This window comes from Chamaea fasciata, unplaced genomic scaffold, assembly GCF_029207755.1.
Source record: "Chamaea fasciata isolate MVZ Bird 193981 ecotype frontalis unplaced genomic scaffold, bChaFas1.0.hap1 SCAF_17, whole genome shotgun sequence".
NCBI classification, from domain to species: domain Eukaryota; kingdom Metazoa; phylum Chordata; class Aves; order Passeriformes; family Sylviidae; genus Chamaea; species Chamaea fasciata.
The window spans coordinates 12198876-12226161 of record NW_027094102.1 but is presented as its reverse complement, the minus strand read 5'-3'; the positions used below and the strand labels follow the sequence as shown (position 1 = coordinate 12226161).

The 27286-nt window shown below is 56.4% G+C and overlaps 2 protein-coding genes across 3 annotated transcripts in view; one reads left to right on the top strand and one right to left on the bottom strand.

Moving 5' to 3' along the window:
* Positions 1 to 3766: 3766 nt before the first annotated feature.
* GSS (glutathione synthetase) lies at positions 3767 to 14422 on the top strand. The gene is made up of 13 exons (XM_066198571.1): positions 3767 to 3849; positions 4363 to 4498; positions 5608 to 5753; positions 6962 to 7037; positions 7814 to 7953; positions 8071 to 8187; positions 8313 to 8393; positions 8670 to 8747; positions 10284 to 10350; positions 10960 to 11154; positions 11517 to 11598; positions 11943 to 12132; positions 12780 to 14422. Exons 2-13 carry the CDS (start codon positions 4370 to 4372, stop codon positions 12901 to 12903), a joined length of 1425 nt encoding a protein of 474 aa, XP_066054668.1. The 5' UTR covers positions 3767 to 3849; positions 4363 to 4369; the 3' UTR covers positions 12904 to 14422.
* Positions 14423 to 14706: 284 nt separating this feature from the next.
* Positions 14707 to 27286, bottom strand: part of ACSS2 (acyl-CoA synthetase short chain family member 2) — a 31195-nt gene continuing 18615 nt past the window's right edge. Inside the window, exons 6-19 of one of the 2 annotated variants that reach the window (XM_066198569.1) lie at positions 26900 to 26975; positions 25906 to 26020; positions 24335 to 24373; positions 22540 to 22677; positions 22128 to 22298; positions 21220 to 21353; positions 20842 to 20974; positions 20355 to 20411; positions 19999 to 20079; positions 19371 to 19479; positions 19163 to 19231; positions 17881 to 18057; positions 17087 to 17161; positions 14707 to 16588 (exon numbers count right to left, since the gene is read on the bottom strand). In XM_066198569.1, the coding sequence (XP_066054666.1) occupies positions 16461 to 16588; positions 17087 to 17161; positions 17881 to 18057; positions 19163 to 19231; positions 19371 to 19479; positions 19999 to 20079; positions 20355 to 20411; positions 20842 to 20974; positions 21220 to 21353; positions 22128 to 22298; positions 22540 to 22677; positions 24335 to 24373; positions 25906 to 26020; positions 26900 to 26975 (1502 nt within the window). In that variant the 3' untranslated portion in view covers positions 14707 to 16460. The remainder of the gene's footprint in view (positions 16589 to 17086; positions 17162 to 17880; positions 18058 to 19162; positions 19232 to 19370; positions 19480 to 19998; positions 20080 to 20354; positions 20412 to 20841; positions 20975 to 21219; positions 21354 to 22127; positions 22299 to 22539; positions 22678 to 24334; positions 24374 to 25905; positions 26021 to 26899; positions 26976 to 27286) is intronic. The other variant, XM_066198570.1, reaches the window with a different exon arrangement.

Here is a 27286-nt window from a genome sequence, read left to right as displayed (position 1 = left end):
GCAGCGGGCAGGACTGGCTCTGCCGCAGCCCCCGGAGCCTCCAGCGCCGGCCGAGCCGAGCCCCCGCTGCCCCGGGTGCTGCCGACCCCGCAGCGCGGCTGCTTTGGGCAGGGGCTGCTCCGTGCCTGCCCCAGGGATACTCCGGGAGCGCGGGGCACTGGGGGACGCTTGGCAAGGGGCTGAGTTCGGGCACCTGTTGGGCTTGTTGCGGAGTGGCAGCCCTGGTCCCCGCAGCCGCAGCGCCGGGATCCCGCAGCCCTGCCCCTGCCAGCATCGCATCCCGCCGGGACTCTGTGCAGGCACCCAGCGCTCCCACAGCGACCTTGCAGCCGCCTGCCGGCACCGGCACCCGCGGGGCCCAAAGCCCCGGCCCCTGCCCGGCACAGCCAGCGCTGCCCCCTCCAGGAGTCACCGAGAGGGGCCGGTGGCCGCCGCCAGCAGCAGGAACGGGTGCAGGGCAAGGATCCCCTCGCTTGGCTTTTGTCTCTTGGACAATCCGGGCACAGGGCAATGCAGAGCAGGGCGGGCAGCAAAGGCCGGAGCCTTTGAGGGCTCCAAGCCTTTAACACCGGCCCCTGCAGCTGCAAAACCTGCTTCTCAGATCCTGGCTCCAGCAATTCCCAAGGCCGTCAGAGCATGAAGGTGGATTTTGTGTCCCTGTGGCCTGATGCCGGCTCTCGGCCCAGGAGTGCCGGTGGCTCCAGCAGGAAGGGTGGCAGAAGGTTTCCTGCCTGCTCTGGTGGCATCGCTGCAGGGGCCGCTGCTGTCAGAGCCCCCTCTCTGCTGGGGACACCTTTGCTCTTGGGGACACCACTCTGCAGCAGCCCAGGAACACGAGCAGTGCCCAGTGCCGGGAGCGGCGTCAGTGGGACCCCACGTTCACGGGGACCCCCAGGCCAGGGGTGGCCGTGCCAGCACCCCTAGGGACCTCCAGCCCTGAGAGCCCTGAGCAACTGGACACCACGACTGTGCAAATGCTGCCTGTGCCCAAAGAAAATGCAAAGAAAGCTGGGGTGTGACAAACAAGGACAATTTATTTACCGAAAACAGCAGTAAAAACAATAAACTTATTTACATTATAAGAATCATTGTAACAACAATCTATAGAATGTATTTACAGAAGAGTCTAAGAAATAACAATCTTCAAAATGTATTTACATAAGGCCCAATGAAATAACAACCTTTGAAACATTTACATAATACATAATAACACATGTTACATATTAGCAATATTCATAACATATTTACAGGAAACTACCAAAGAACCACCTATAAAGCATATGTACGAAACAAAGATTTCCGCAGCCAGCATCTCCGTCAGTTCTGGAAGAGAAGGAAGCAGCATGGCCACTCCAGCCCGGCCCTGAGCGCTGTTCCCTGTGCCCCCAGGCTGGCACACACTGGCACAGCAGCACTCTGCCACCAGAACTGAGCCCAGCTGGGGCTGGGAGCCGGGCCCCAGGTGCTGGGACGGGGCTTGTGTGGCCCAAAGCAAGCACAGGGCAGGCCGGGGGTGGTGCTTGTGCCGCCACAATCCAGGGCCCCCCTGGGGCACCGTGTCCCTGAGCGGGGCCAACCAGCCCAGCCCCAGCCTGGCCGCAGGGAACCCACTCTGCCTGTGGGCAGGGCATGGCCAGCACCTGCCTGTCCTTCTGGTGGGATCAGTCTTCATCCCAGGATCATGTCTTCCACCTCATTGTCCTCATTCACCTCCATGTCCTCCATCTCTTCCTTCACATCGCTTTCCATCATCTCCTCCAGCTCTTCCACCTCACTGACCTCCAACTCCTCTAGTCTCTTCTACATCTACTTCCATGCTCTCTTCCCTAACCATATCCACTTCCATCTCCTCCTCAGTGTCTCTGGCTGCCTGAGTGAGGCAGCACAACCTCACAGTGCGGTCCCTGTCCCACACCAACCCCCACAGGGCTCCAGCCTGCCCAGGCAGTCGGGGGGTGCTCCCTCCCTGGAATGGCACTGTACCTTCACTGGGACAGGAGTGCACATCCTGCTGGGATTGGTGCTGAGATCCAGGCAGCAGGAACAGCTCAGAAGTGATGGGCATGTCAGGGAGCAGGTGACAAGCGACCACTGGTAGCAGGTGAAGGGTGTGCTGTGCTCGTTTCCAGCTCCTGCCAGTGCCACCTGGAACACTGTGGGAGCTGTGGTATCACCAGAATTCCAGGGCCGCTCTGCAGTGGTGGAATGGGATCATAGAATGATCAAATCCTTGAATGATTTCACTTGGAAGGACCCAAAGATCATCTCGTTCCAACCTGAGCAACCTTCCACCAGACCAGGTTGCTCAGGGCCCCATCAAAGCTGGCCTTGAATGCTCCCAGGGATGGGGCATCCATAGCCCCTCTGCACAGCCTATCCCAGGGCCCAACACCCTCACAATTTTCTCCCATCAACAAATCTAAACTTACTCTCTTTCAGTTTGAACCCATTCCCCCTTGTCCTGTCACTGCAGTTCCTCTCCAGCTCCACTGTAGCCCCTTCACACTCTGGGAAGGTGCTGGGAGGTCTTCACACAACCTTCTCGTCCTCAGCCTCAACAGCCCAAATTTCTCAGCCTTTCCTCATAGGGAAGTTCCCCTCAGGGACTTTGTGGCCTCCTCTGGAGCTCCAACAGCTCCATGTCCTTCTCCAATTGGGGCCCCAGAGCTGCAGGCAGCCCCGGGTGTGCTGAGAGGGGAGGAGAGGCAGGGTCCCCCCTCAGAGGCTGCCCACGCTGTGGGGTGAGCCTGGCACACGGCGGATTTCTGGGCTGCCAGTGCCAGGGCTGGCTCCTGTTGGGATGCAGATGTCAGGCTGGTGTCCAGCTCTTGCTCTCTTGGCTGCACACAAGCATCACGCCCCATCTCCTCACCAGCCACCCACAGCTTCCAACGTTCCTAGCACAGGTCACAAACCAACTCCAGCCCTGTTGCTTCTGTTGGAGCCTCACAGTTCTGTCCTAAATCAGCTGTCAAAATGCTCAAGTCATTGTGTTATTTCAGTGGACACACAAATGTTTGCCTTGCGATGACAACAAACCTTGCTTCTTTTTACACTGTTGTGTTGGAGGTACCAACACAGGGTTGTTCCACTTCACTGCACTTATTCAGAGGGCAGACAAAGTTAGGACTGACACTTCTTTTACATACTGAAACAAAAAAGTGGAAAGGACCTAAAAGTAGAAAGTAGCCCCGGTCAGCTCCTTCCCAGGCCTGCCGGCAGCGCGGCAAAGGCACGCGGGTGAGGAAGAGGGTTAGAAACGGAAAACATAAAGGTATTTCAAATTCCTTTCACTTCCTGAGGCAGGTCTGCATTTCCTCTGTCTTCCCCTGCCTGCCCAGGGTGAGCTGCAGCTCGCGGCAGGTGAGGCAGCTCCGGCAGGGTGGAGAGGTTCGCTCCCACGGAATGACGGGGTCGCTGAGGGCGGACAGGGCCTCTACGGGCACCGCGCCCGCCATTCCATCGCTCTGGGCTCCCGGCAGCCCCGGCCCCGAGCAGCCCCCGCATGTCGCGGTCGATTTCGGAGCTGCAGCCCCACAAAGCACCCCCGCGGCCCTCGTCGCCTTCTTGACGTCGCGACATGGCGTCACAGCCCCGGGCCACAGCCCGGCGCATGCGCGCTGCGCACCCCCGACGCGGCTCCTCCCCTTCCCGCCCCCTGTGCGCGGCATCGCCCACGAGGGGCTCTTCCCCGCTCTGATTGGTTACTCGAACTGCCAATCTGCATGAGGGGCGGGGCGAGGGGCGCGGCCCGTCCAATCACGGGGCGGTCCTCAGCGCCCGCAGCGAGCGGCCGGAGTGGGTCCGGGCGGCGGAACCGGGGGCGCCGGAACGGACCGGGGGACGGCGGTCAGTGAGGGGCTGGGAGCCGGGAGGGAACCGGGGTGCCTGGAGGGAGCCGGGGCGCTTGGAGGGAACGGGGCGCCTGGAGGGAACCGGGGCGCCTGGAGGGAACGGGGTCAGTGCGGTCTGGTGACCGCGGAGGGACAGGTAGCGTCGGAGAGGGCGAGGGCTCGGGGATCTGGAGTCCGGGGAGGGCCCGGGGGTCGTGGGTCAGTGAGGGCCTGGGGGCCGGAGAGGGACAGAGGGCTCGGGGGTCAGGGGACAGCGCTGTGCCGAGGGCTGGGGCTCAGGGAGCGGGGAGCGGGAACCGGGAAGCGGCCGGGGATCGCGGAGCAGGGTCGGGGGTCCAGGTGCACTGACGGTCTGGGGACCGGGGGCCGCCCAGGGGACAGGGAGCGGGGTCCAGGACACGGGGGCTGGGCACAGCCCGTGCCGGGGGGAGGGTGTGGGCCGGGCGGTGCCCCGCGCTGTGCCCTGACCCGCCGTGCCCTGACCCGCTGTGCCGTGCTGTGCCCGCAGCGCTGCCATGGCCGCGGCCTGGCGGGACGTGGTGCGGGACGCGGCGGCCGTGCGGGAGGCGGCGGCGGCGGCGGTGGACGCGGCGCTGCTGGCGGGGGTGCTGATGCGGACCGGGGAGCAGCCGCACGCCTCGGATGTGAGTGCGCAGCGCGGGGAGGAGCCGCTGCCGTGCCGGGGGTCCCCGAGCCCTCCGCACGGAGCGGCTCCCCAAGGGGCAGCCTTCGCCGTCCCTTCGCTGGGGCTGCAGCTCACAGCCCATCCCGATGATGAGCGCAGCTCCCCGAGGGACAGCCCTGCCGTACTGATCCCCTTTTCCAAGGAGAGAGATAGATCTGGGAAGGCTTAGGAAGTTGCCTGTTGTGGTGCTGGGAGTTGATCCCTTTCCGAGCCTCTCACCACCCATATGAACCTTTGAACCAGAGGAGAGTCTCACGGAGGGGCCTCTGCTTTTGGCATGTTCCCAGCTACAGTCAGCCTTTGTCCCATACCTGGGGTGAGGTGACAGGGGTGGAGGTGGCTCCTGTGTGGGATTTGCCTCTGGGCAGTCCCTGGTGGATGGCTGGGGTGGGAAGCTCAGCCTGTTGGAGCGGAATGCCGTGAGGGGTCTCAGAGGAAGGAGTATCCCTGTGCAGGAGGGCTGGGGCACCATTGGGGAAGGGGCCCTGAGGAGCCTGGGGGCAAGCTGGCAGGGGTACAAGGATGGAGATCTTCACCACAGCACTGCTCCTTGATGTCAGGTCAGGGCTCTGAGTGATCTCAAAGGGCAAGAGGAAGCCTGGGAGGAGAGGCCAAACACTCTGCCAGTGTCCCTGGTTTCATGTGAAAATCCAGGTGAATTGGTGACTTCTCTGTGGTGTAATATATGGACTTTGAGTAATATATGGACCCCCATATCTGAGATGTGGGATGAGCCAGGGCTCTGGAGTCACTGAGCAGGGATCAAAGGAACTAACTGACAGTCAGAACCCAGGACTGGCAAATTAACCTTTTCTCTGCCCCTGAGAAGCTCTGGAGACAGTGCTCTCCAGTTCAGGTAGGAGGCAGTCAGCCCAGCCCAGGCGCTGGAGCGGCAGTGCCCTGTGGGTGGTTCATAAAGAAGAAAGTTAGGAGTCAGCAGGGTCGAGGCCATGTGTCTGCCCAGCAGGGCTAGGGGTGGCTTCAGCCTTCAGACAAGCAGAGGAAGCAGCTCCTTGGCTCCTCTTCAGCTGCCCAGACCTGACTGCTATGCTGCATCCCTGCTTGCAGGTGGTGAATTATGCTCCCTTCACGCTGCTCCCCTCCGCAGTGCCCCGGGCCCTGTTTGAACAGGCCTACGCTGTGCAGCAGGATTTCAACCTGCTGGTGGATGCCATCAGTCAAAACAAGGAATTCCTGGAGAAAACTCTGGCCAGGTAATGTTTTTGCCTGTTGCATTTTAATGAAATATTTTAAATGTAAAGCCTTTATTACCCTTCTGGCATCCCTGCCTTTCTGAGGCCTTCTTGGGCCCCAGAAAGTGGGACATCTGGCCAAGACCTGGTTCCCTGCTATGATCTTCAACTTTGCTGCTTTTTCTGGCTTGTGAATTCGTACTTGTGAGCTTTTTGACCCCTGGGCCTTAAATACAAATCACTGGAGTCTTTGAGTCCTGGATTTAGGAGTCTCTTTTAGTCTTACTCTGCATCTTCCTGTGTGTGTCCAGTAACCACCAGCTCTGCTGCAGCAGTGATGGAAAGGGGGTGTTTGTTCTGTTTCCACACCCTCCCTCAGTCACCCCCGTCCTCTCTTTCCCAGCCACAAGCTCTGGGTGCAGGAGGGCTGTCCAGCTCTGGCTCCTGGGTTCTGCTGAGTTTGTCTTTGACTGGTGCCCTGGGCTGGAGTGACCATCCCTGACTTTGTCGCTTGTAGTTGTGGGGCTGATGCTTCCACAAATCCCTCTTCCCACTGCCTGTGCACGTGTTGTTGCCTCTGGCACTGGAACAGAGCAGAGGAAACTGTTTTCCAGCATCCTTTTGTTTTGTTAAAGCCTGACCCCTTGGAGCTGTTCCAATGCTTGTGCCTGTTCCAGAGCTGGCTGCAGCCAGAGCTTGTGGGGACATGTTTGTACCTGTGCACAAAGAATGCAGCACCTGGGGCTTGTGTGTGCTCAGGTGCCTGCCCTGTGCCAGGACAGCTCCCTGGAGGGGCTGCTCAGGGGTTTGGGGCCACAGTGTGTGGGATTTGGAGCGTGGCAGGACAGGGGGATTGGATGAGGCTTGTGAAGCTTCTCTGAACTGTGTGTGCAGGCACAGAGGGAGCTGTGGTTTCTTCCCTGAACCTGCAGAATTCTGCTGCCTTTCTTTGCCTTTACTTGTCCCATCTCTGCCCTGCCAGTGAGTCACCCCTGCACAGGAGGGCCTTTTGTGGAGTGGCTGTGCTTGGCAGACTGGGTTTGTGTTGTGGTTTTGCACTGAGCATTCATGGGGAGGTGTTTCAGCAGTGCCACAGCACCTGGTTGAGCCCCAGCCCTGCTCTTTGTGCTGCAGAATGCCCCTGCTCAGGGCTTTTTCTGCAGGAGAATTAATTTTCTTGTTCCTCTGTGGCACAGCAGGGGGCTGACGTGGTCTGTGTTTCTCTCTAGCACCATCAAGGTAGACGACTTCACAGCTCGACTCTTCAGAATCTACATGCAGGTTTTGGAGGAAGGCTTGGCTCAGGTACCGGGGCAGGGGATCCCAGTGGTCTGTGCCCCTTGGATTGTGGGGGGAGAACCTGGCAGCAAGCTTTGGCACTGTGGACTCTGAGCTGTCCCAGGCTGGTCACTCCCTGCTCTGCAATGTCTTGTCACAGCCCATGAGCTCAGGACCTTGCCCTGTTGAACAGCTGAGCTCTTTGGTTGGTGCTGCTGGAAACAGCCTGGCCTGGAGAGGGAGGATTTCATGTGGTTTGTCATCTGGGAGCCTCAGAGTGTGCAGGGACATGTGTCCTGTTGGGACCTGCACCAGCCAGGCCATCCCTGCAGAAGCTCCTTCACTCTCAGGAGTGTTGGGAACTCCTCTGGAGCTCGGAGAGGGCCCTGGGCAGGGGCAGAGCAGCCAGGTGTGTGACCTGCAGTGGTTTGTACCAAACTGAGGGTGACAGGACAAGAGGGAATGGCTTCAAACTGACACTGAACAGGTTTAGATGAAATATTAGGAAATTTTCTGTGCAGGTGGTGAGGTGCTGGCACAGGTTGCCCAGAGAAGCTGTGGCTGTCCCATCCCTGAAAATATTCAAGGCCGTATTGGACAGGGCTTGGAGCAACTTGGTCTAGTGGGAGGTGTCCCTGCCCACTGCAGGGGCTGGGATGAGGTGGTCTTTAAGGTTCCTTCCAACCCAAACCATCCTGGGATTCTCTGACTGGATCTGCCCCAGGAGGATTTTAAAGCAAGCTCATCAAAGGATTTGCAGTTAAAGGCAACAGGAGACCCCAGCTCCCCTCCCTGTGTTGCAGACTGTGTTTTTGGGCATCAACCGCTCGGATTACATGTTTGACTGTGGGCTGGATGGCACAGCAGCTCTGAGGCAGATAGAAATAAACACCATTGCTGCCAGCTTTGGTGGGCTCACCTCCCGCACCGCCGACGTCCACAGGTAAAGGAGCAGCCCTGGCACGGCAGCAGCTGCACTGCATGGCCCCTGTGCTCTCCCAGCTGCTCCCTTGGTCCAGCTGGGCATGGACATGGCATTTACAGCATTTCTGTTCCACAGGTTGGTGTTGAAAGTGCTGGGAAAGACTGAGGAGGCATCACACCTGCTGCCCAACAACCCAGCGAAGGGGCTGGCCTTGGGAATTGCCAAAGCCTGGGAGCTCTACGGGTCCCAGAGGTAAGGACAGAGGAGGAGAACATGAACAGGAGCGGTGCAGGGAGCCTGAATCACAGAGATGGTGATCCAGCTAGGAGCATGTGGAGTGTTTATGTGTTTAATGATGTCCTTGGTATCTCCTCCAGGGCTGTGGTGATGTTTCTGGTGGAGGATGTCCAGAGGAATATTTTTGATCAGCGTTGTGTAGAAAATGAGCTGTGGAACAGGTAAAGTTGGAATTTTCCTGGGATGGGAAAGGAAGGAGATGGTTCAGTTTCTGGTACGGAAAGCTGAGCAAACTGCTGACTGATCATAGGAAACATAGGATGGGTTCCTAAACAGGAAGGTTTTTGGGCTGTAGAGTTTCTCTGGCTCCATAGCCCAAAGCCCAAGGCTATTTGCGAAGGAACCTACAGATCCTCCTTGCTGCAGCCACTGCTTCCAGCCATGATTTGCAGCTCAGGTAACTGTGGGCAGCCTGATGACTCTTGCACTCCTGGCAGGAATATCCGTGTGGTGAGGAAGCGGTTCCGGGACGTGTTTGAGCAGGGCTCCCTGGATGCCAGCAGGAGGCTGTATATGTGAGTATGAGCCAAGGTGCGCATCCCTGCTGCCTCTGGGGCACACGGGGCTGCCTCTGGCAGCTTGCAGCCAAAGCTGAGTGTGAGTAGTGACTGTTGGAGAAAGCAGCTCTCTTCCATGCTCCAGGCTGCTGCTTCCTCTTGGTGCTGGGATGGTTTTGTGTTCACAGTGGTGAGATTTTGCAGGCACACATCAGCTGCAATCATAATCTCCCTCCTTCAGCCTTCATTGCTCTGTGGAATCTTTACCTCTTCCACAAAGGTCTGCTCTGAGCAGCCCTGGCTATCTGAGAGTCTTCCACAGAGCCATTTCCTGTTTACTGTTCACGTGCTGCTCTGCCAGTGGGAGCCGGGCGGGGTTGTTAGTGCTGGAGAAGGAAGCATTCCATGTCCTTTGGGAATCTCCTGGGTTTGAACTCACTCAGTGTCTTGCCTGCTCCCTGTGGAGACCAGGACGGGAGGATCACAGCCTCCCAGCTGGTCCCAAGTGTGACGTTTGTCCTATTTCCAGGTAATGTGCTGGGAGCTGTATGAACCATCTAAGGGAAGACGTGGTTTCAGGACAGTGGTTTTTCTGTAGTGAGGCTGATTTTTCCATGGTTTGACCTTTGGGGTCAGTGCTGTGTTTAATTAATGAATGTGTTTGTCATGGCTGGATAGTTGAAGGGAAAGTGTATCCCTTGTGCTTCCTCCTGAGCATCCTCCCCTGCTGGATGCCTCCTGTCTGCCTGCCAGCACTCCCAGACCAAGTGCACAGTTTTGATGCCAAAGCTTGGGTGTGTGGTGCTAGAGCTGTGCTGCCAGCCCAGCCCTGGCAGGGTGGTTTGCTGCCTCTCAGGTTGTTGAGTTGATGTCCTACCTTGAATTGCCACAGGAGAGGAACCCTGTTCCTTCCAGCTTCATGAATCACAGAATCACAGCGTTGTTAAGGTTGGAAAAGACCTCTGAGACTGAGTCCAACCTGTAACCCAGCACCACTGAACACGTCCCCAAGTGCCACAGCCTCACATCTTCAAGTCCCTCCTCTACCACCTATCTTAGTGCTTGACCACCCCTTCAGTGAAGAGATTTTCCCTGATCTCCAATCTAAACCTCCTGTGGTGTAACTTGAGGCTGGTTCCTCTTGTCCTGTCCCTGTTCCCTGGGAGCAGAGCCCGACCCCCCTGGCTGCTCCCTCCTGTCAGGGAGTTGTGCAGAGCCACAAGGTCCCCCCTGAGCTCCTTTTCTCCAGGCTGAGTCCCCCAGGCCAGCGTGGGGTAAAAGCTGTTAAAATGAGGTGCTTGCCTCTCTGCTGAGCTGGGTGTCAGAATTATTGAGCCTTTGGTTAGAGCAGAGGCTGGGTGTCAGCTCCCAGAGTCTTGGGACAGGCCAGGCTGTGGTTCAGGGGAGAAGAGCCAGGGCTTGGAGTGTTCAGCTTGCTGTGGCAGAGCCAGGCAGGAAGGGGAAGGCCAAGGGGAAGGGGCAGGGGGCTGGGATCCCCCCTTGGTGCTGGGATGGACCTGCCCTGGCTCTGAGCACTTCTGGTTTCCATTCCAGGGACGGCCAGGAGGTTGCAGTGGTGTATTACCGAGAGGGTTACGTGCCCCAGGTCTACGACCAGCAGGTCAGTACCCACCTCCCTGCCCCAGAAACCACCAGCTGGGCACTGCCCGGGGAGCTCAAAGTAATCCCGGGGCAGCTGCCCTGGCTGGGGTGGGGTCAGTCCTGCCCGGTGTGGCTGAGAGCATTGGGAAGCTCTGACTCCAGGGAGCAGGTGGGTGGCCCTGCAGTAAGAAAAATGAGTGGCTTTCTTCTCTGAGGGGTGATCCCCTAGTGCAGCACTGAACTGCTTCTGTGCAATAGGGGTTAACACAGGTAAGCGCCTGCTGAAAGGTTTCAGACTTGGTCTACAGGTCACTCTGTGCTCTCAGCACGATCAGGCTGCGGGTGGTAATAGCACAGAGCAGATCTTGCTGGTGTCTCGAGGTGGCAGCACTGGACAAGCTGGGGAAGGAGCACACAGTGGATTAATGTGACTGTGCTGCTCCCAGAGGTGGCGGGAAATTCATGCCTGCTTTTCTCCGGAGTGCTACTCCCACCCCCTGTCCCTGCTAGCAGGCAGGGAAGAGAAACCATATGTCGATAACTGCACAGAAAAGAGCAGAGCAAACCTTTTGTGTGTGTTGGTTTTTTTTTTTTCCCTCACGGGGTGGTTGCTCCTTCGCCGCCTCAGAACTGGGAGGCGCGGCTGCTGCTGGAGAGGTCGCGGGCAGTGAAGTGCCCCGACATTGCCACGCAGCTGGCGGGCACCAAGAAGGTGCAGCAGGAGCTCAGCCGGCCAGGGACACTGGAGAAGCTGCTGCCAGGCCACCCTGAGGCCACTGCTCGGATCAGAGCCACCTTTGCAGGACTCTACTCCCTGGATGAGGTGAGTAGGAGCGGGCCTGGAGCAGGGGTGGACATAAACACCTGTGCTCTTTGGTTGAGAAGAAGAGAGGACTTTGTTGTGGTCCTTGGGGAATTTGTTAATGCCTCTGCTCAGAGGGATCTGCTGAGGAGCCCCTGCTGCTCCCTGGTGCTTTGCTGTTCGCAGAATCATTTTGGTTGGAAAAGCCCTCCAAGTCAAACCTTTCCCCAAACACCACATTATCAATTAGACCATGGCACGTCCCATCATTCCTTGAACACCTCCAGGGATGGTGACTCCATCCAGCTCATTCCAGTGTGAAACCACCCTGTCCATGAAGAAATTATTCCTGATGTCCACCTGTTTCCATTCTTTCCTGCCAGGGTGAAGAGGGTGACAGAATAGCTGCCACAGCCATCGCTGACCCCGACCGCTTTGTGCTGAAGCCTCAGCGTGAGGGTGGAGGTATGAGCTGGGCTGTGGAGGTGTGAGCTGGGCTGGGCCCCTGGGGGTTCCCATTGTACTTTGTGCTGTGTTTGGGACAGGCAGTAGCCCTGTGCCACCTCCTGGTCGTGTGCTGAGGGATAAAGGGTGGCTTGAGACTACTCATAGCCATGAGAACTGCTCCTGCCACTGAGGCAGTGCTGCTCCTAGAGGAGCTCCCAAGGGCTTGGTGCTGGGTGTGGAGAGCCCAGGCAGCGCCTGGGAGAGGACAAAGGCTGGGTTATTTCAGCTGCCAGGGCCACGTAGCTGGGGCCAGGGGCTTCTGCTGTCCTGGAAGGGCTTGATGTGCTGGTTTTGTTTGCCAGGGAACAACCTCTATGGTGAAGAGCTCAGGGAGGTTCTGGAGAAGATCAAAGACAGCCCTGAGAGAACCTCCTACATCTTGATGGATAAGATCAAGCCCCAGCCAGCACTGAATTACTTGCTGAGGGCTCACAGTCCCCTCCAAGTGTCCGAGTGCATCTCTGAGCTCGGGATCTTTGGTGTCTATGTCAGGTGAGGAATGTGCTTTTGTTCCAGGGCAGTTCCCTGCTCCTGAAGTGGAGCAGGAGCATTTTGTCCTCTGTGCTGCCCAAGCACAGCCACAGGACAGATGTCTGGGGACGTGCAGGTGCAGGGGACAGATGTGACCATTCAGTCTGCGCCCCTGGCAGCAGCTCTGAGCACGTGTGCACACGCTGAGCTGTGCTCCGAACCTGCTGCCAAATGAGCTGTTGGAAAACCACAGGGCTCATGCTGGCAGTTACTGGTGTAATGGGATCTTGGGATCAATGTGTCTCATCCCTGGGATTTCTGGGAGCATTTCTTGGGTTCTGGATGCAGCCACATGTGTGGCTTTTCTGAAGCCCTGGTGATCTCTGAAATACGTGAAGGCCTAATCCCTGTTCAACCCTAACAGGAGCTGCTTTTGCTTAAAACCCTCACAGGCCACATTTCCATAGGGTATAAATGAAAGTCCTTGTCACACAGCTTTGGGAACAAAGGTGCTCTGGCAGCGTTCTGTCCCCGGCACTGCCGATTTGCAGAAGGGCCAGTGCAGCCACCAACATTAGCCCTGGGGCTCCGCCCTGCCCTGTGTGCTGCCCCAGGGAAATGCCACGGGCTCAGTGCTCTGCAGGGCTCAGTTTCCCTCTCCCCTGCAGGCAGGGCCAGGAGCTGGTGCTGAACCAGGCCGCCGGTCACCTCCTGCGCACCAAGGCCATCGAGCACGCGGACGGCGGCGTGGCCGCCGGGGTGGCCGTGCTGGACACGCCGTTCCTGGTGTGAGGAGCCACAGCCCCACCCTCCCCTCTGCTGCCCGAAGAGCTGATCTGCCCCAGGATTTCTCCCTAGGGTGCACTTGCCAAGGTCTGTCGTGCTGAAGGCTGTGAGGAGGGACTGTGTGATGCAGCTGCCCGAAGGTCCCGGGTGCCAGCCTCAGCTCCTTCTGGTGATTCCCCCTCCAGGAAGGAGGATTCCCGTGCTCTGCCTGCTCAGGGAGCCCTGCCCTGGGCACAGCCCAGCTGTGACTCCCAGGACTGCAGGGTTCTGGATGTTCCCTTGGGGCGTGGCCTGGGGGCAGGGGGCTGTAGAGCAAAGGGTCAATGTGCCACAACAGACCTTTGTGCTGCTCCCACTTCTGATGCTGCATGATTTCTGGAGGCATACACAGCCCAAGGAATGAGAGGAGAAAGGTGGATGGGCAAGTATCAGCTTTTTTCTTCATCCAGTGCCTCAGTGCTCTCCAGCTTAAAGAGAAGAGCCCAGCTCCACTCACCATGGCCCCTCCAGCCCTCCTTCCTCTGCTGCTGCTGTCCTGATTTCTGTTTCCCCTGAGGATCCTCAGGGTCCCTGCACCAGGCACAGCTGCCCTGGGTAATTTGCCCAGGGGTCTCTTGCTTGCTTTTGCTTTGCCCAATTCCTGTTTTATAGGACCGGGTGCTGATCCCAAACAGTGCCTCAGTGCAACACGGGGCAGGCAGCAGTGCAGGGTGCAGGGCAGGCTCCTGCTGCAGCCCAGTCCAACAGATCTCCACAGGCTGGTGTAAGAGTCCCTTGGAGATGGAGGCAGCTCCCCAGGCAGCTGTGAATTGGAGCCTTGTGCGTGTTGATAAATCCCAAATCCCCCTAGGTTTGTGCCAGTGCATCCCACTACAGATCAAACACTGAGCATCTTCGTGTCAGGGAGCCCTAGCCTTGGGAATGGTCCTGTTGAGACTGGGAGCTCTGTGGTGAGGAAGCAAAGGAATTGCAGGGGAGGTTGGGCAGCACAGCCCCAGCTTCAAGCATCTTCCTCTGGGACCAGCACCAGCAGGTGGGGAGACATGGCTCTCTCCAGGTTTTATGGATCAGTGGGAACAGCACAGCAGTGGAGGAGTGTGGGCTCCCCTGCTCAAGGTCTTCTGCCTCTTCCTCCAGCCCCCTTTCCTCCTCAGCCCTAAAAGCTGCACCTTTCTGGCAGCAAAGAGTCCAGGCAGCCTCAGCCCAGCCCTGTCAGTTACACAGAACCAGCACAGAGGCAAAATTCCTGCAGAATGGATGTGCTGAGTGGCAGAACCAGCACAAAGGCAGAATTCCTGCAGAATGGATGTGCTGAGTGACAGAAGCAGCACAAAGGCAGAATTCCTGCAGAATGGATGTGCTGAGTGACAGCCCTGCTGGCTCTTTGCTGCTGCGGCATCAATCACCAACCGGTCACTTGGGAAACTGCTCCATTCTTCAAGTGTGACTGAAACTGGGATTCCTGGGTGTTTTGTTGGGGGATTGATTACCCCAAGCCAGAGATTAAAAGGAATGTGCAATCTGACTGCTGTTTGTGCCAGGTTTGTCTGAGAGATCCATGGCTGTGCCTGGAAGGGTGGAGGTGAGGGAGCCCTGAGCTGTGCTGACAGCCCTGAGCCTCCTCACCCAGCTCCCTGGCGCTGGTGCTGCATGAGGGCATGGGTGACATGTGGGTGTCACACCTGTGCTTTCCACGAGCCTCAGAGCAGCACTGGCTGGAGACCAGGGAGAATTTGAGGCACAGGCTGAAGCCCTGGAGCCAGCAAAGACAGCCACAGTGAATCCCAGTCCATGGAATAACATCATGCTGGCAGGAACCTGCCCCATCCCAAAAGCTAATCCTGGTTTCTGGCACAGTCACTCCAACTGCACTGTGCACCCTGGACTCAACAGCACACAAGCACCTTCCACCCCCACACACTCCAAGCCTGTTTCCATTTTGTTTTCTTGAATTTTATTCCATTTTGCAATAAATTCTTGCTGTTTTCCAGCCAAAATTACATAGCTGACAGAGAATAACAGGAGGAACAATGATGCAGGAATCCTTGTCACCAAGGTGGCACAATCCAGTGGTACAGAGCTGTGGGGGCACATGGGACACAGGCAGGCACCGAGGTTATAGGTGACACAGGCGCTGTGCCAGTGAGAGCAGCAGGTAACAAGTGAGATTTGGGACTTGGCCAACAGCCTGGCAGAGCACCCCAACACCTGCCCTGAGCACCCCTACCCAGAGGCAGCTGCTCCTCCTTTCCAGCCCCAAGTCAGCTCAGGTTGCAGGTGATCCCTGTCCACTGGCACTCCCCAAAACAGCTGTTGCAGCAAGTTTTAAAGCCCATTTCTCCTTTGGTTTAAGTGCAAAATCAAACAGTTCACATGCAGGTTTCACAGACATTGCAAAGGAGGTATCAGCCCCAGCTCAGCCCTGGCTGGAGGTAAATGTCCTTCACTGGAGGAAGGATGGCTTTGGCAGGACCCTGGTGGTGGTCAGGCTCTTGGGGAAGAAGTTTGGGGACCTTTAGCTCTCATCATCCTTAAGCCATGTCGGATTTAAGCAAACGCTGACTTTAAACATCTCCCACCATTTTTTTCCTGATGAGGAAATGTGTAGGACTCCCACAGCCCTGCCTGCCTTGCTTTCTCTGCTGTAGCAGTGGTCGTGGTGCCTTGGGAGAGGTGCCGCTGCCTGGCTCCATTTCCCCTCCCTCCTTTGGTGTAACAGCTCCCAATCCTCCCCCAGGACACAAAAGGAGCATCCAGCTGCTCCAGCTCTGGTTCAGCTGGGAGCTGGTGGCAGCAGGGCTGCAGGAACCGGGGCTCCATGGAACATGTCTCACCAAGGCTTTTCCCTTCCTGGCTCCCTGCAGTGTCCATGGCCAGTGAAGGACCCTGGCCTGGGGACAACGCAGCAGCTGGCACAATGCAGTGAGGAAGCAGTAGATCTTGGTATCAAATTGCCCCAAAGAACCTGTTTAAAGCCCAGAGCTCCCTGGAGCCTTGCCCCACTCCCCTGGAGGCTCCGGGAAGCTGTGTTAGCAGCAGGACAGTGGATGTGCAGTGATGATGTGGCTGCTGCAGTGCTCCTGCAGCTTGCAGCACTCCAAGGACAAAAGGAAGCTCAGCTGCTCTGTGGGCAGTGGCAGATGCACCTCCCAAGCCTGCCTGCATTGAGTAACTCCAGCATCACTTCCCCTCCAACCCCCAAAGCTCCTTCCCACTGTGCACAAGGTGCCAGGGCCCCTCCAGGACATAAAGTAAATTAACACCCTCTCCCCACCCCCCCCAATTAAATTAAAATCAAGAACGAGGTGCTGAAAAGGGAGGAGGATGAATCTCTCTGTGATCAGGCTGACCCTCAGATGTGTGACATCCATCTGGAACACGACAGACACCTCATCCAGGGCATGGACACGGCCTCTCCAGAGCCAGACTCTCCTCGTTCCTACGATTGGTACATTCAATTCAACAGGTGAAGGTTTCCTTCCTGGGCAGGCAGTGGCTGTTGGAGGGACCTGCTCATCAGGTGCCACTGCCACTGTTCTTCTCAGCAGGGACAGCTCCTGCTGCTACTGCTTAGTTTCACATCTGCTGTTGAAAAGCTGTTGGATGATGCCCGGGTCTGCCAAGGTAGAGATGTCCCCCAGATCTTGGTCATTTTTGGCAATTTTCCTTAATATCCGTCTGGTGATCTTTCCTGTAATGACAGCCAAGAAAGGGAAGTAGGAGAATTCCAGAATGGTCTGGGTTGGAAGGGACCTTAAAGATCATCTCTTTCCACCCCCTGCCATGGGCAGGGACACCTTCCAGTATCCCAGGCTGCTCCAAGCCCCATCCAACCTGGCCTTGGACACTTCCAGGGATCCAGGGGCAGCCACAGCTTCTCTGGGCACCCTGTGCCAGGGCTTCCCCACCCTCACAGGGAACAATTCCTTCCTTATGTCTATTTAATCTACACCTGCCCTCCACCAGTTTAAAACCATCACCCCTTGTCCTTCATTATCTGTCCATATAAAGAAGTCAGGATCTCTTCAGCATCCTTAGCAGAAGTGGGAAGTACCAGAGCTGTGCATCCTGCTCACCCTGAACTTGCACCTCCCCTGACCTGAGCAGCCCTGGACAAGCAGTGCAGGGCTGATCAACTTCCACTGGCAGGAAGTGTCCAGTCCTCCCCGGCACCATCCCTGGAACTCACCTGAGCGGGTTTTGGGCAGGCTGGGGGCGTACTGGATGTAATCAGGTGTCGCTATGGGCCCGATTTTTTCTCTGACTGCAAAAAAAGAGAAATTTTCATTGTAGATACGAGGAGAAGCCTCACATCCCTTCCAGTCAGGACAGAAGGTTAAGACCCAGAGCCCAGCTCCTGGGACACCTTGCAGGGCAGTGCCAGGGGCTGCTGCACCTGAGCCTCCACACAGTGGGAGGGGACAGCAAGACCTGCAACGCCAACAGGGCCATAAGCACATCTCCCCAGCAGTGAGAGCACTCATTTTTTCAATCCCTCCATCTTCCAGAGACCTCCCTAATGGCTACAACCAACACCATGACCATTCTGACAGAGCAAGGACTGATTCACTCTTTAGTTTCTCCAGAGAAGCTGCTGCCATGGGTCTGTTTCATGTATTCAATGCTGCAGTTTGCAGTGAAACAGGCCCTTGGCAGTGGAGCACAAACACGCAGAGCACCACCCTAAAGAAACCCCGTGATCCTCCCAGGATGTCCCAGTCTGCCAGGGAGAGCCCTGCTGCAAACAAAAGCCCAGTCCCTCACGGGGCTGTCAGCTCCCACGAGGCAGACATGGCATCACATGAGCAGCCAAAGGCCAGGAGAACTAATTTTAGTCTTTGTCAGCCGTGCTCTGTAATCAAGAGGCACCTTGTGGCTGTTGACCACGCTGCATTCCCCAGACCACAGGCAAGCACCCAAGCCCTTAACCCCTCCATCACCTCTCCTCCCCTTGCCTGCTCCCCAGCATTTGGCTGTTGCTACCTTGTTTTTTGAGCTCATCTGTGAGGTTCTTGGTGAACTCGTGGCCCTCTCTCAGGGTCACAAAGCAGTAGAGGCACTCGCCCTTCAGGGGGTGGGGGTGGCTGACCACGGCGGCCTCGGCCACCGCCGCGTGCTCCACCAGGGCCGACTCCACCTCCGCCGTGCTCAGCAAGTGGCCTGGAAACAAGGGGGAGGAAAAGCTTTACAGACCTGCAGGAAGAGGCCTGAGGCTGTAAAAGGCCCTAAACTACAGATTTGAGAGCTTCAGTTTGATGTGCTTGGAGAGTGAAACTCATTTCCGCAGTGCTCTGGAAGCTGCCAGGCGTCACTCACCTGCAGCAGCCACCTCCTCTGGCTGTTCCCCCTCCCACCTTTAGGCTTCTTTCTCAAACTGATCATGAACAGTTCACAGTGATGCCCTTCCAAAGCACAGGCTGAGGAGGAGCTGGATTTGGCATTTCCCACATGGTCAGCTGCAAAGTGCAGAGGAAGAGGTTGGATCTGCAGGGTCCAGGCTCCAGCCCAGTGCTGTGGGCAGGGGCAGTGACAGTCCACCTCTTGGGGCAGGGGCACAACACAGTCCTGCACACCTCTGCTCCTCTACCTCTGCTATTCCACCCCAGCACTGCCGTCACAGAAAGCCACAGGAACGTGGTCAGCTCCCAGAATGATCAGTTGGTGGAGGATCAGGCACTGCTGGTCAGGTGAAAGGATCTAGTTTGATTCAGGGGCAAGTAAAGCAGCACCTCAGAGCCAGCAGCACATACCTGGAGGATACAGGCTTCAGGAAAGGAGGGAGGGAACTATTAAATAGAGTATATGGAAAATGATGGGCTGAGAAGCAGCTGAATCTCAAAGACTCAGTCAAGAGAGGTGGGAGAACCTTCAGAGCTCTGAGCAGCTTGATCCAGCTTGGAGGTGAGCCCTCTATGGAGCAGCAGGTTGGATTAGCAACTTCATGATCCTGCCCAAACTCTGTGATACCCTGTGGCCCCAAATCCTTCAGCAGAGATGCCCTGGCTGGTTACAGAAGGCTCCTTCCCTCCAAGGCTTTGTCTCCAGGGAAAATGGTGCAGGAAGTCACCAAGTCACAGGCTTGTGTGTCCCTGAAATAACCCTGACCCAGCAACTGGATCCACTTTGAGGACAGGTTGCTGGGCAAACTTAAAGATGCAGAACTGTCTCCATAAAGCAAGTGGCTTTTGAAATGGATGCAGAAGTGTCACAAAGCAAGGTGTCAGAAAGCACATTGATCCCCACTGAAGACAAAACTCCTTCTTACCAGAAACATTCAGCATGTCATCAATTCGCCCTGTGATCCAGTAATAACCATCTTTATCTCTTCTGCAACCTAAAAATAGCCAGAAATGAGTGTGAGGCAGCAGTGCCAGCCTTCAGAGCAACTGATAAGGGATTCTGAGGGCAGGACAGGGCAAGGTTCCCACTGCTGTCCCCAGCCCCTGTGACCACAGCAGCCTGGACCCCCTTACCATCACCGGTCACGTAGTACCCAGGGAACTTCTTGAAGTAAATGGTTTCAAACTGCTGGTGCTTTCTGTAGAGTGTGCGCATGATCCCTGGCCAGGGCTGCTTAAACACCTGGGGGTGACAAACACACAGCTGGGGCAGTGCCAGCCAAACCAATAACCCAGTCTGCACCACAGGGAGAGAGATGAGTAGCACTCAGACACTTGCTGCTAGCACTGATCCACTGGGAAAGTCTCACCAGCTCTGGCCAGGGGGAAGGAGCTTGGCTGAGCAGTTGTTCCCATCCTCCTGCCTTGCCCACATGTGCATTTAGTGATCAGCTGTAAAAGCTCCCACGAAGTTATGGCCTTGGAGGGAGTTCCCACCACCCAAGGGGGTTCCTTGTGTGGACCAGAGATAGTGGAGGTAGAATCACAAATTTTTTAAGGTTGGAAAAGACCTTTATCAAGTCCAACTGTTAACCACTAAACCATGTCCTCAAGTGTCACTTCCACACATTTTTTGAATACTTCCAGGGATGGTGACTCTACCCTTTCCCTAGGCCAAAAGATGTGAGTATTCTACCAGGGATGTCTCAGGGCTCACAGGGAATGGACAAACGGAGGATGGGGAAGGTCAGCCCTTCCTTACCAGGTAACCTTCTGCTTCTCCTTCCAGCTCTTCTCCCGACTCGCTCAGGATGGCAGGGACCACACCAAAAAAGGGGAATGTCTGCCATGAGGACAGGGAGAAAGGAGAGATGGAGGTGAATCCCTGCATTAGACCCCCATTACGCAGAGGGAGTGGGAGGCAGGGCAAGGGCAGCTTTGGAGAGCTGTGGTACACGGTGCCCATGAGAGCGGCTGCACAGGGCCTGCGATTTTGGGTGGTTGTCACCTCCACATGTGCATCACTGTCCCCCCACCCTCGGGCAGGCTGCAACCACCCAGCCATGGCACAGGCAGGGCCCTGCTGAAGCTCCTGGGGAGGAGAACACAAGTACTCACAGCAGAGCCTGGCTTCATGGGGGTGGCAGCAGGAAGGGGTGTCAGCATGTGGCCTCCCTGCAAAGAGAGGCAAAACCCAGTGAGTTTGGGCCATGCCAGCCCATGCCACAGCTGTGCCATCAGCTCTGGGAACAGCACATCCCAGTCAGCGCTGCCCAGGGCAGGTATGGAGATGGGAGCTGGGAAGGATATGGCAGTGGGTGGGGAATCTGGGCACAAAGCTTTGGAGCTGCTGGGGGAGAGAAAGAGGGGCAGGAGAGCAGTGTCCAGAGCAGAGTTTGGAGGAGACCCTTTGGAGAGGAAGGTTTCCCCTTGGAGCCTGTTTTGAGTTCCAGGATAGGAAGAGAAGGGGCACATCAGAGTTTCCTGGGCAGGCCAAACAAGTAGCCCCCACAGACCCCAAACCCCACTATGGGAAACCTGCAAAGAGGCCCTGCAGGGAGCACAAGGGACAGAGAGGTGCCAGGGCCACCCAGCAAGGACTCACCGTCTCAGTCTGCCAGAAAGTGTCCACAATGGGACACCTCTCCTCCCCCACCACACGGTAGTACCACAGCCAGGCCTCGGGGTTGATGGGCTCACCCACGGTCCCCAGCACCTTCAGTGTCTTCCTGCTGTGCCTGCAGAGAGGAGGGGGCTGGCAGGGGCTCAGCAGGCTATGGAGCTGTGAGCCTGCTGCACCTGGGCAGAAACCTGAGCCTGCAGGAACCCCTGGGCTACCCAAAATGGACTTTCCAGGTACAGTTCACAGCTTTCTCAACACTCTTCCACAGAGGAAGAGGGGAGTCCTGGGCCATTTTGGCACCTCCCACTCAACTCTGATGTGCAAAGCCAACATCTTCAAGGCACTGGGACTGGCACTCACTTTTTGACAGGCTCCTCGCCGTACTTCATCAGCAGCCGGATGGCCGTGGGTGCTGTGTAGAACTTGGTCACCTTGTACTTGTCAATGATGCTCCACATTCTGCCAACATCTGGGTAGGTGGGGACACCTTCAAACTGAGCAGGAGACAGAGCAGTGACACGGCTGCTCCTCACTGCTCCCCACCTGCAGCACCTGCCCAAGCAAGAGGAGCCAAACAGCAGCTGAACCCCAGCATCTCCTTAGAGGGGACAGTGAAACCAGCCCAGGTCAAGGACACCCCTCACTGGGCAGATGTCATCCCCCCTCATCCTAGCAGATGTCCCCTGACACCCCCTTACAGCACAAGCATTTGAGTGCCCACCACAGCGACACAGTCCCACCAGCCCAAATGACCCTGCCCACATGGCAAAGGGCAAGAGGTCCTAACACTGTGACAGAATCACAACCCAAAGCACCAAGAACTCCCTACAGGCCTCTCCCAACATAACAGTGATTTTCCTGCTGGCATTTCCCTGGGGATTCCTGGGCACAGGTCTCTGGCTCCCTGATCTGTTACACTGCTAAGAGAGATACAGGCACAGGAGTAAAACAAGAACTTGTCAAATCAGCATCAGCAGGGAAAACATCACTCCCTGATCGAGTTTTTCCATTAAGACAGAGCAGTCCTGGCTCCATTGGTACACAAGGCTTGTACTTTTATGGGAAAGAAACGGGAGCATTTTTAAAAATTCACCAGCCAAAAGCCACAGTCAGACTTCTGCCTTGAGCAGTCACCGTGCCCACCCTGGAGAGCACCACCCTTCCTCACAGAGCCCTGCACACCATCACGGAGCAATGCAGGGATGCAGCTCAGCACCACCTTCTCCCTTTTGCTGGAGTGAAAGGGCCCCCAGGCACACAGCACTCACCAGCACGCTGGTGGCCCCGTTGGCCAGGGGGCCGTAGGTGAGGTAGGAATGGCCCGTTATCCACCCGATGTCGGCCGTGCACCAGTACACATCCTCAGGTTGGTAATCAAACACGTATTTAAAGGAGGTGGCAGCAAAAATCATGTACCCACCCACGGTGTGCAGCACACCCTGCGAGGAGAAGGCACAGGAATGTCAGGGTGAGCTCCCACTATCACACGCACCCTGCCAGGCCCAGCTGAGCATCACTGAGCTCCAACAGCGGCTGAGCAGGAACAACCAGCACAGCCCCTTTCTAAGACCTCTGTGGCTCCTCTTCCTGCTGGGGCCTCCCAACTGCCCCTTCCCCAGTTGCCCCAGCTGAGGGGTTCCTGTGGCTCAGTCTGTCCTGTGCAGGGAGCTGGGAGCACACCTTGGGTTTTCCAGTGGAGCCGCTCGTGTAGAGGATGAAGAGCTCGTCCTCGGCGTCGCACCACTCGGGCTCACACTCTGTGCTGGCACCATGCACCAGCTCATGCCACCACATGTCCATGGCTGGGTCCCAGGGGGTCTGAGGAAGGCACAAGATTGGAAATAGGCTTGTCCAAAAACAAGAGAGGGGGATGAGGAGCGCAGTCCAAACCTTTCCCCCCTCATGGGCCATCGAGGGGGATGTTCACAGCACAGCCTGCTGCAAACCATGCACCAGAGCTGCAGCTCCCACTCCCAAAGCTCCTTTTAACAGCCCACAGCCACAAGGAAAACCTTTAAACACGGTCTGGCTGCAAGACCTGAAGCAGAGTGTCCAGGCCACAGGTAACGGCGATGAATCCCCATCATCAGGCTGGCAGCAGCTGCTCCCACAGTCAGGCTCCTCCTGCCCTGTGGAGCTGCCCCGAGCTGCAGTCCCACAGCAAAGCAGCAAGCACAGCCACACGTCCCCCAGCCACCTGTCCCACACACCTTGTGGGGACCCTGATGGCAGCACGGCTCGAGACAAACAGCAGCACTGTAGGCTCACACTGCTTGGCCCTGCAGGCCCCAAAAAAATCTGTTCTCTGGGTTTTTAGGTAGTAACCACCCTGGTAAGAAGTGACTGCACCAATGCAGAGTCATCCAGCACTGGCTGACTGAAGATGCCAGAACTGTGACAGAGCCACCAAGCCTGTGGCTGATGGGCAGAGGTCACCCTGAGGGTTGTTCTGGCTGCCCACCTCTCCAGGGTGGTGGCACAGTGCAGAACAAGACTTAACTTCCCCTGACCTTCTCACCTTTCCTCAGAGAAGCTTGGGGGAAGCTGGGAGGGGAACATGCCCCAGCCTCAGACCTCCACTTCCCACATCTCTGTGAGGACAGGCACCTGACCCAGAGCCCTGTACATCTCGTCCTCACAAAGCCAGAGTCTCCACAGCTCCCTCAGCTGGGGTGCAGAGAGCGCAGCCACACCGTGACTGCTGCCCTGAAGATGGTCATGAGACAGCTGGAGGCACCAGGACCCCACAGCCCGGCACACAGCTCCCTCACATGTGGTGCTACAGACACCAGCTGCTTGACAGTTTGGCACAACTGAGTCCACTTGGAAAGCTTTCATGGGCCCCCAGGGCTCCTGGTTTTACCTGGCAAAGCACTTTCCACAATTCTGTCCCACCAGCAAGCTCCCAGCAAGGCTCCAGGTAAACAAGCCCAAGGCTATCCATCCCTCCTTGAAGGATCCCTGATTTAGCACGCAGCCTCCAGTGCGCCAGGGAGGAGGTCAGACCCATGGCACTGTGTTTCTCTGGGGGTCCGAAGGCCACAGCTCCTTGGATGAGGCAGGCAGAGTCCACACGCTGCGTCTGGAGATCCAGGACTGCTGCAGGTGACCCCTGCCAGCCTCCCCACAAAGGGAGGTGCACTGTGAGAGCTGCTTTAGAAAGGCAGAGAGCCAAAGCCTGACCTGGATGCCGACACCGCATCCCAGTGGCTCCGCACTGCCCCACAGCACGCTGGCCTGTGCCGGGCTCAGGATGTGGGTCTGTTTCTGGAAGCACTGGTGGCACTGCATTCACCCCACGCCGTGGGCAGCTCGGCCAAGCTGGGTGGGGTCTGTCACTGACATGCAGCTGCTGGCACCACGGTTAGGAGGGCACGTGTGGCTGGGCAGCCAGAGCAGTTAAGGGAGGTGGGGAGCTGCATGGGAAGCAGAGGGGAGGTGCCAAAAACAGGAAGGCATTGCTGTGTGTAAATACCTTGGGATGGAGTCTCTGTGAGCTTTCAGTCTTTTTTTCCTGTTAAAAATCCACAAAGAGGGTGTGAAATCTGGGAAGCAGAGGATCCACACCGGGCTTTGCAGGCAGGGAGCTGGAAGCCCACAGGCCCACATGTTGGGAAATCACCCTGGCAGGCTGGAAAAAGCTCAGATGCAGGGCCAGACCAGGAGATACCCTCTGAGCAGAAGCCTGCCCATGTCCATCACCTTCCCTGGGTACCAGCTGCCTCCAGGGCAGGTCCCCAAGGCCACCCCCTGCACATGGCTGGCTGGGAACAGAGGCACAGAGCCAGCCCACAGACCATCCAAGAGCTTCACACAAACCAATGGGCAGCAAAAACTCATCCATGAGGGAAAGAATCCTCAATGAAGTGTCCAAACAAGGAGAGCAGAGAGAACCAAAGGGTAAGAGACACCCTCCAGCCTCCCCCCAGGACATTCTGCACAAAAACCTCACCTCACCTACTGGAACTAGCACAGGGGACAGGCTGCCCTGCAATCACTCTGCCAGGGAAACCTCACACAGGAAGGCTGGTCTGCTCCAGTTTTCCCAATCCTTTGCATCTACCTTGCCCTCACAAGAGAAAGGGCAGAGCAAGCCGAGGAACATGGCCAGGCTGTCAAACAAAGAGCAGCACCCCAATAAAATTAACACAGTTGAATGAGGGAATATATCTTGAAGGTAGAGAATCTGCTGGACTTCTTGTTCCAGGGATGTGCACAAACTATTCCTCCTGAAAGCAGAGTCTCCTGAAAGCTCAAATACTCCCAAACACAACCCATTTCTGAGCCAGCAGCAGCCTGAGGGTAACTCAGAGCAAATAATCACCCAACACAGAGGGAGAGAAGACAATGTCGCAAGATTTGGAGCTGTGGGGTAGTTGACAGTGGAGCAGGTAAGGGCTGGGCACAGCAGGGCTGCTCAGCAGCCTCAGGAGCTCAGCAGGCAGCCACAGCTCCACGGCACTTTCTCCTCCTTCCACCCCCATCTCACCACATGTCTCTGGCTCACATCTTTTCATCTGCTTTCAGTTGCAAAGGAAAGCCCCAGCCTGAGAGCTGAGAGAGTCCCTGTGGCAGCTGCACAGACCCTGCACTGCTCTCAGCAGAGGATTGCTGCCCTGTCATGGGGCTGCACTGAGCTCATGCCATGAGCACGCATCTCCTGGGTTTTCTCTCCTGCTGCCACTGTCACAGTTACAGTGCAGTACAGCATTGGTCTTAGCACAAAAGGGGAGACAGACAAAGGTTTAGGAAGGAAAAGCCTTGTACTGGGTAGAGAAAAATAGGCATCTTGTCCCTAGTGGCTTTGGAAGATGTACCCAGGGGTCCTGTGGGCTGGAAGGAAGCAGCAGGGAGAGGAGCTTGGTAAGGAAAAGGAACCATTTCTCAGACCATTCACATGGCAATGTCAGCAAGGTGGGGTGAAAACAGGAACAGGAGTCAGAACAGGAGCGTTCAGGGAGTCACTGCAGTGGTTTTGCACTGATCAATTTGCTGGTCTCAGGCCCATGGCAATAAAACCCCCCTCTCATCCCACCAGGAACACACCTGCACTTCCTGGCACAGCCTTTTCAGAGGAGGAGACTTGCTGCAGGTCCCATCCACTGCTATCTCTTCCCTGCCCAGGTGCTTCACCACGATGCACTTTTTCAAAGAGGATCCCCTGTAAAAGGCAGGAGCTGTCACACTGGGCTGCTTAGCGGCTGAGCCAGCCCTTCCTGGGATTCACAGGCAGCACTGGAGGCAGGGCAGGGGCCTGGAGCTCCTTTTGTTGAGCTGAAGCATTTGCTGCCATGCAAACTGCAGGTACCCAAGGACACCAACCACAGGAACAGCTCGGAGAGCAGCAGCAGTCTGTGCACAGCTTACTGGGGATTTATCAGGTATGATTCCTGGGGAGAAAGGGGGGGTCCCACAAGTCTCTCTCCCAGGATACTGCTGTAGAGATTCCTTACAAATCCCAAATTTGCCTGCCTGTGACCAGGAACAAGCCCTCCTACCAGGAGATGTTAGTGGCTGCTCCAACCCCTAGGCATGACTAACTGTCTCAGAGGCTTCCAAAGGCTGATTATACATCAAGGAAAGGCGTAGGTGTTTGCCCCCTCATGAGGGCAAAGACAGCCTACAAAACACTGACAGAATGATCTTATTTCCCTTCAACACTGTTCAGGGTATCAACACAGCCTCCACCAGTTAATTCCCAGCTTCAGGATCACTTCTGTCCTCCCAGGTGCCTATTTTTACAGACATAAAGACTTATGTTTTCTTAAAGAGTGTGAATTTCTAATGTGCAGACTATCTGCCCTGAATTTCCATGTTTGATCTAACACACAAACCCACATTCAGTCTCACACAAGCTACACAGATGCTGTGTCTGTAAGCTTGGCAAAGTCGTTCCACCAGGATTATTTCCCTTTCTGTAACATCTGATGACTGTTTGTGTCAGACCTGCTGCAGAGTCTGCCCACCTATGACAAGTCCCATTTGTGCAGGAGCAGATTCTGGCAGCGATGCCCTTTTCTACAAGGGAATCCAAACTTACTTGTCTTTGCATTTCCGGACGGCTTCGTCTGCAATCTGCTTCAAGTTGACCAGTTTGTCCCCTCGATAGAAGGCATCTGCAGAACAGTGAGGGAAACATCAGAGGGGCTTCCCAGCCAAGGCAGCCTGGGACAGCTGGAGCAACCAGCGGTTTCAGGAGGGCAGAGCAGAGCTCATGCACTGGAGTGGGGGGAAGCAGACAAGCAGCTGATGGGAAAGCTTTCCTAATGTACCCTTTTACCCTAGAGAAACAGATGCCAAAAGACATGGTAGAATTCCTTCTCTGAGAGAGGTCCCAGTTTGACCCCACAAATCTCTTGGGAATAATCTGTGGGAAATAATCCAATGCATCCAGGACATAGATTGCAGTTAAGTCAGTCCTTTTCAT

What these genes read in the sequence shown, in the direction of transcription:
- GSS (XM_066198571.1), top strand. Translation starts at nt 4,370, where the DNA reads ATGGCCGCGGCCTGGCGGGACGTGGTGCGGGACGCGGCGGCCGTGCGG. An exon ending in TGGAGGAAGGCTTGGCTCAG is followed by an intron (nt 7,038 to 7,813) that starts GTACCGGGGCAG and finishes CCTGTGTTGCAG; the next exon opens with ACTGTGTTTTTGGGCATCAA. An exon ending in CCCAGGTCTACGACCAGCAG is followed by an intron (nt 10,351 to 10,959) that starts GTCAGTACCCAC and finishes TCGCCGCCTCAG; the next exon opens with AACTGGGAGGCGCGGCTGCT.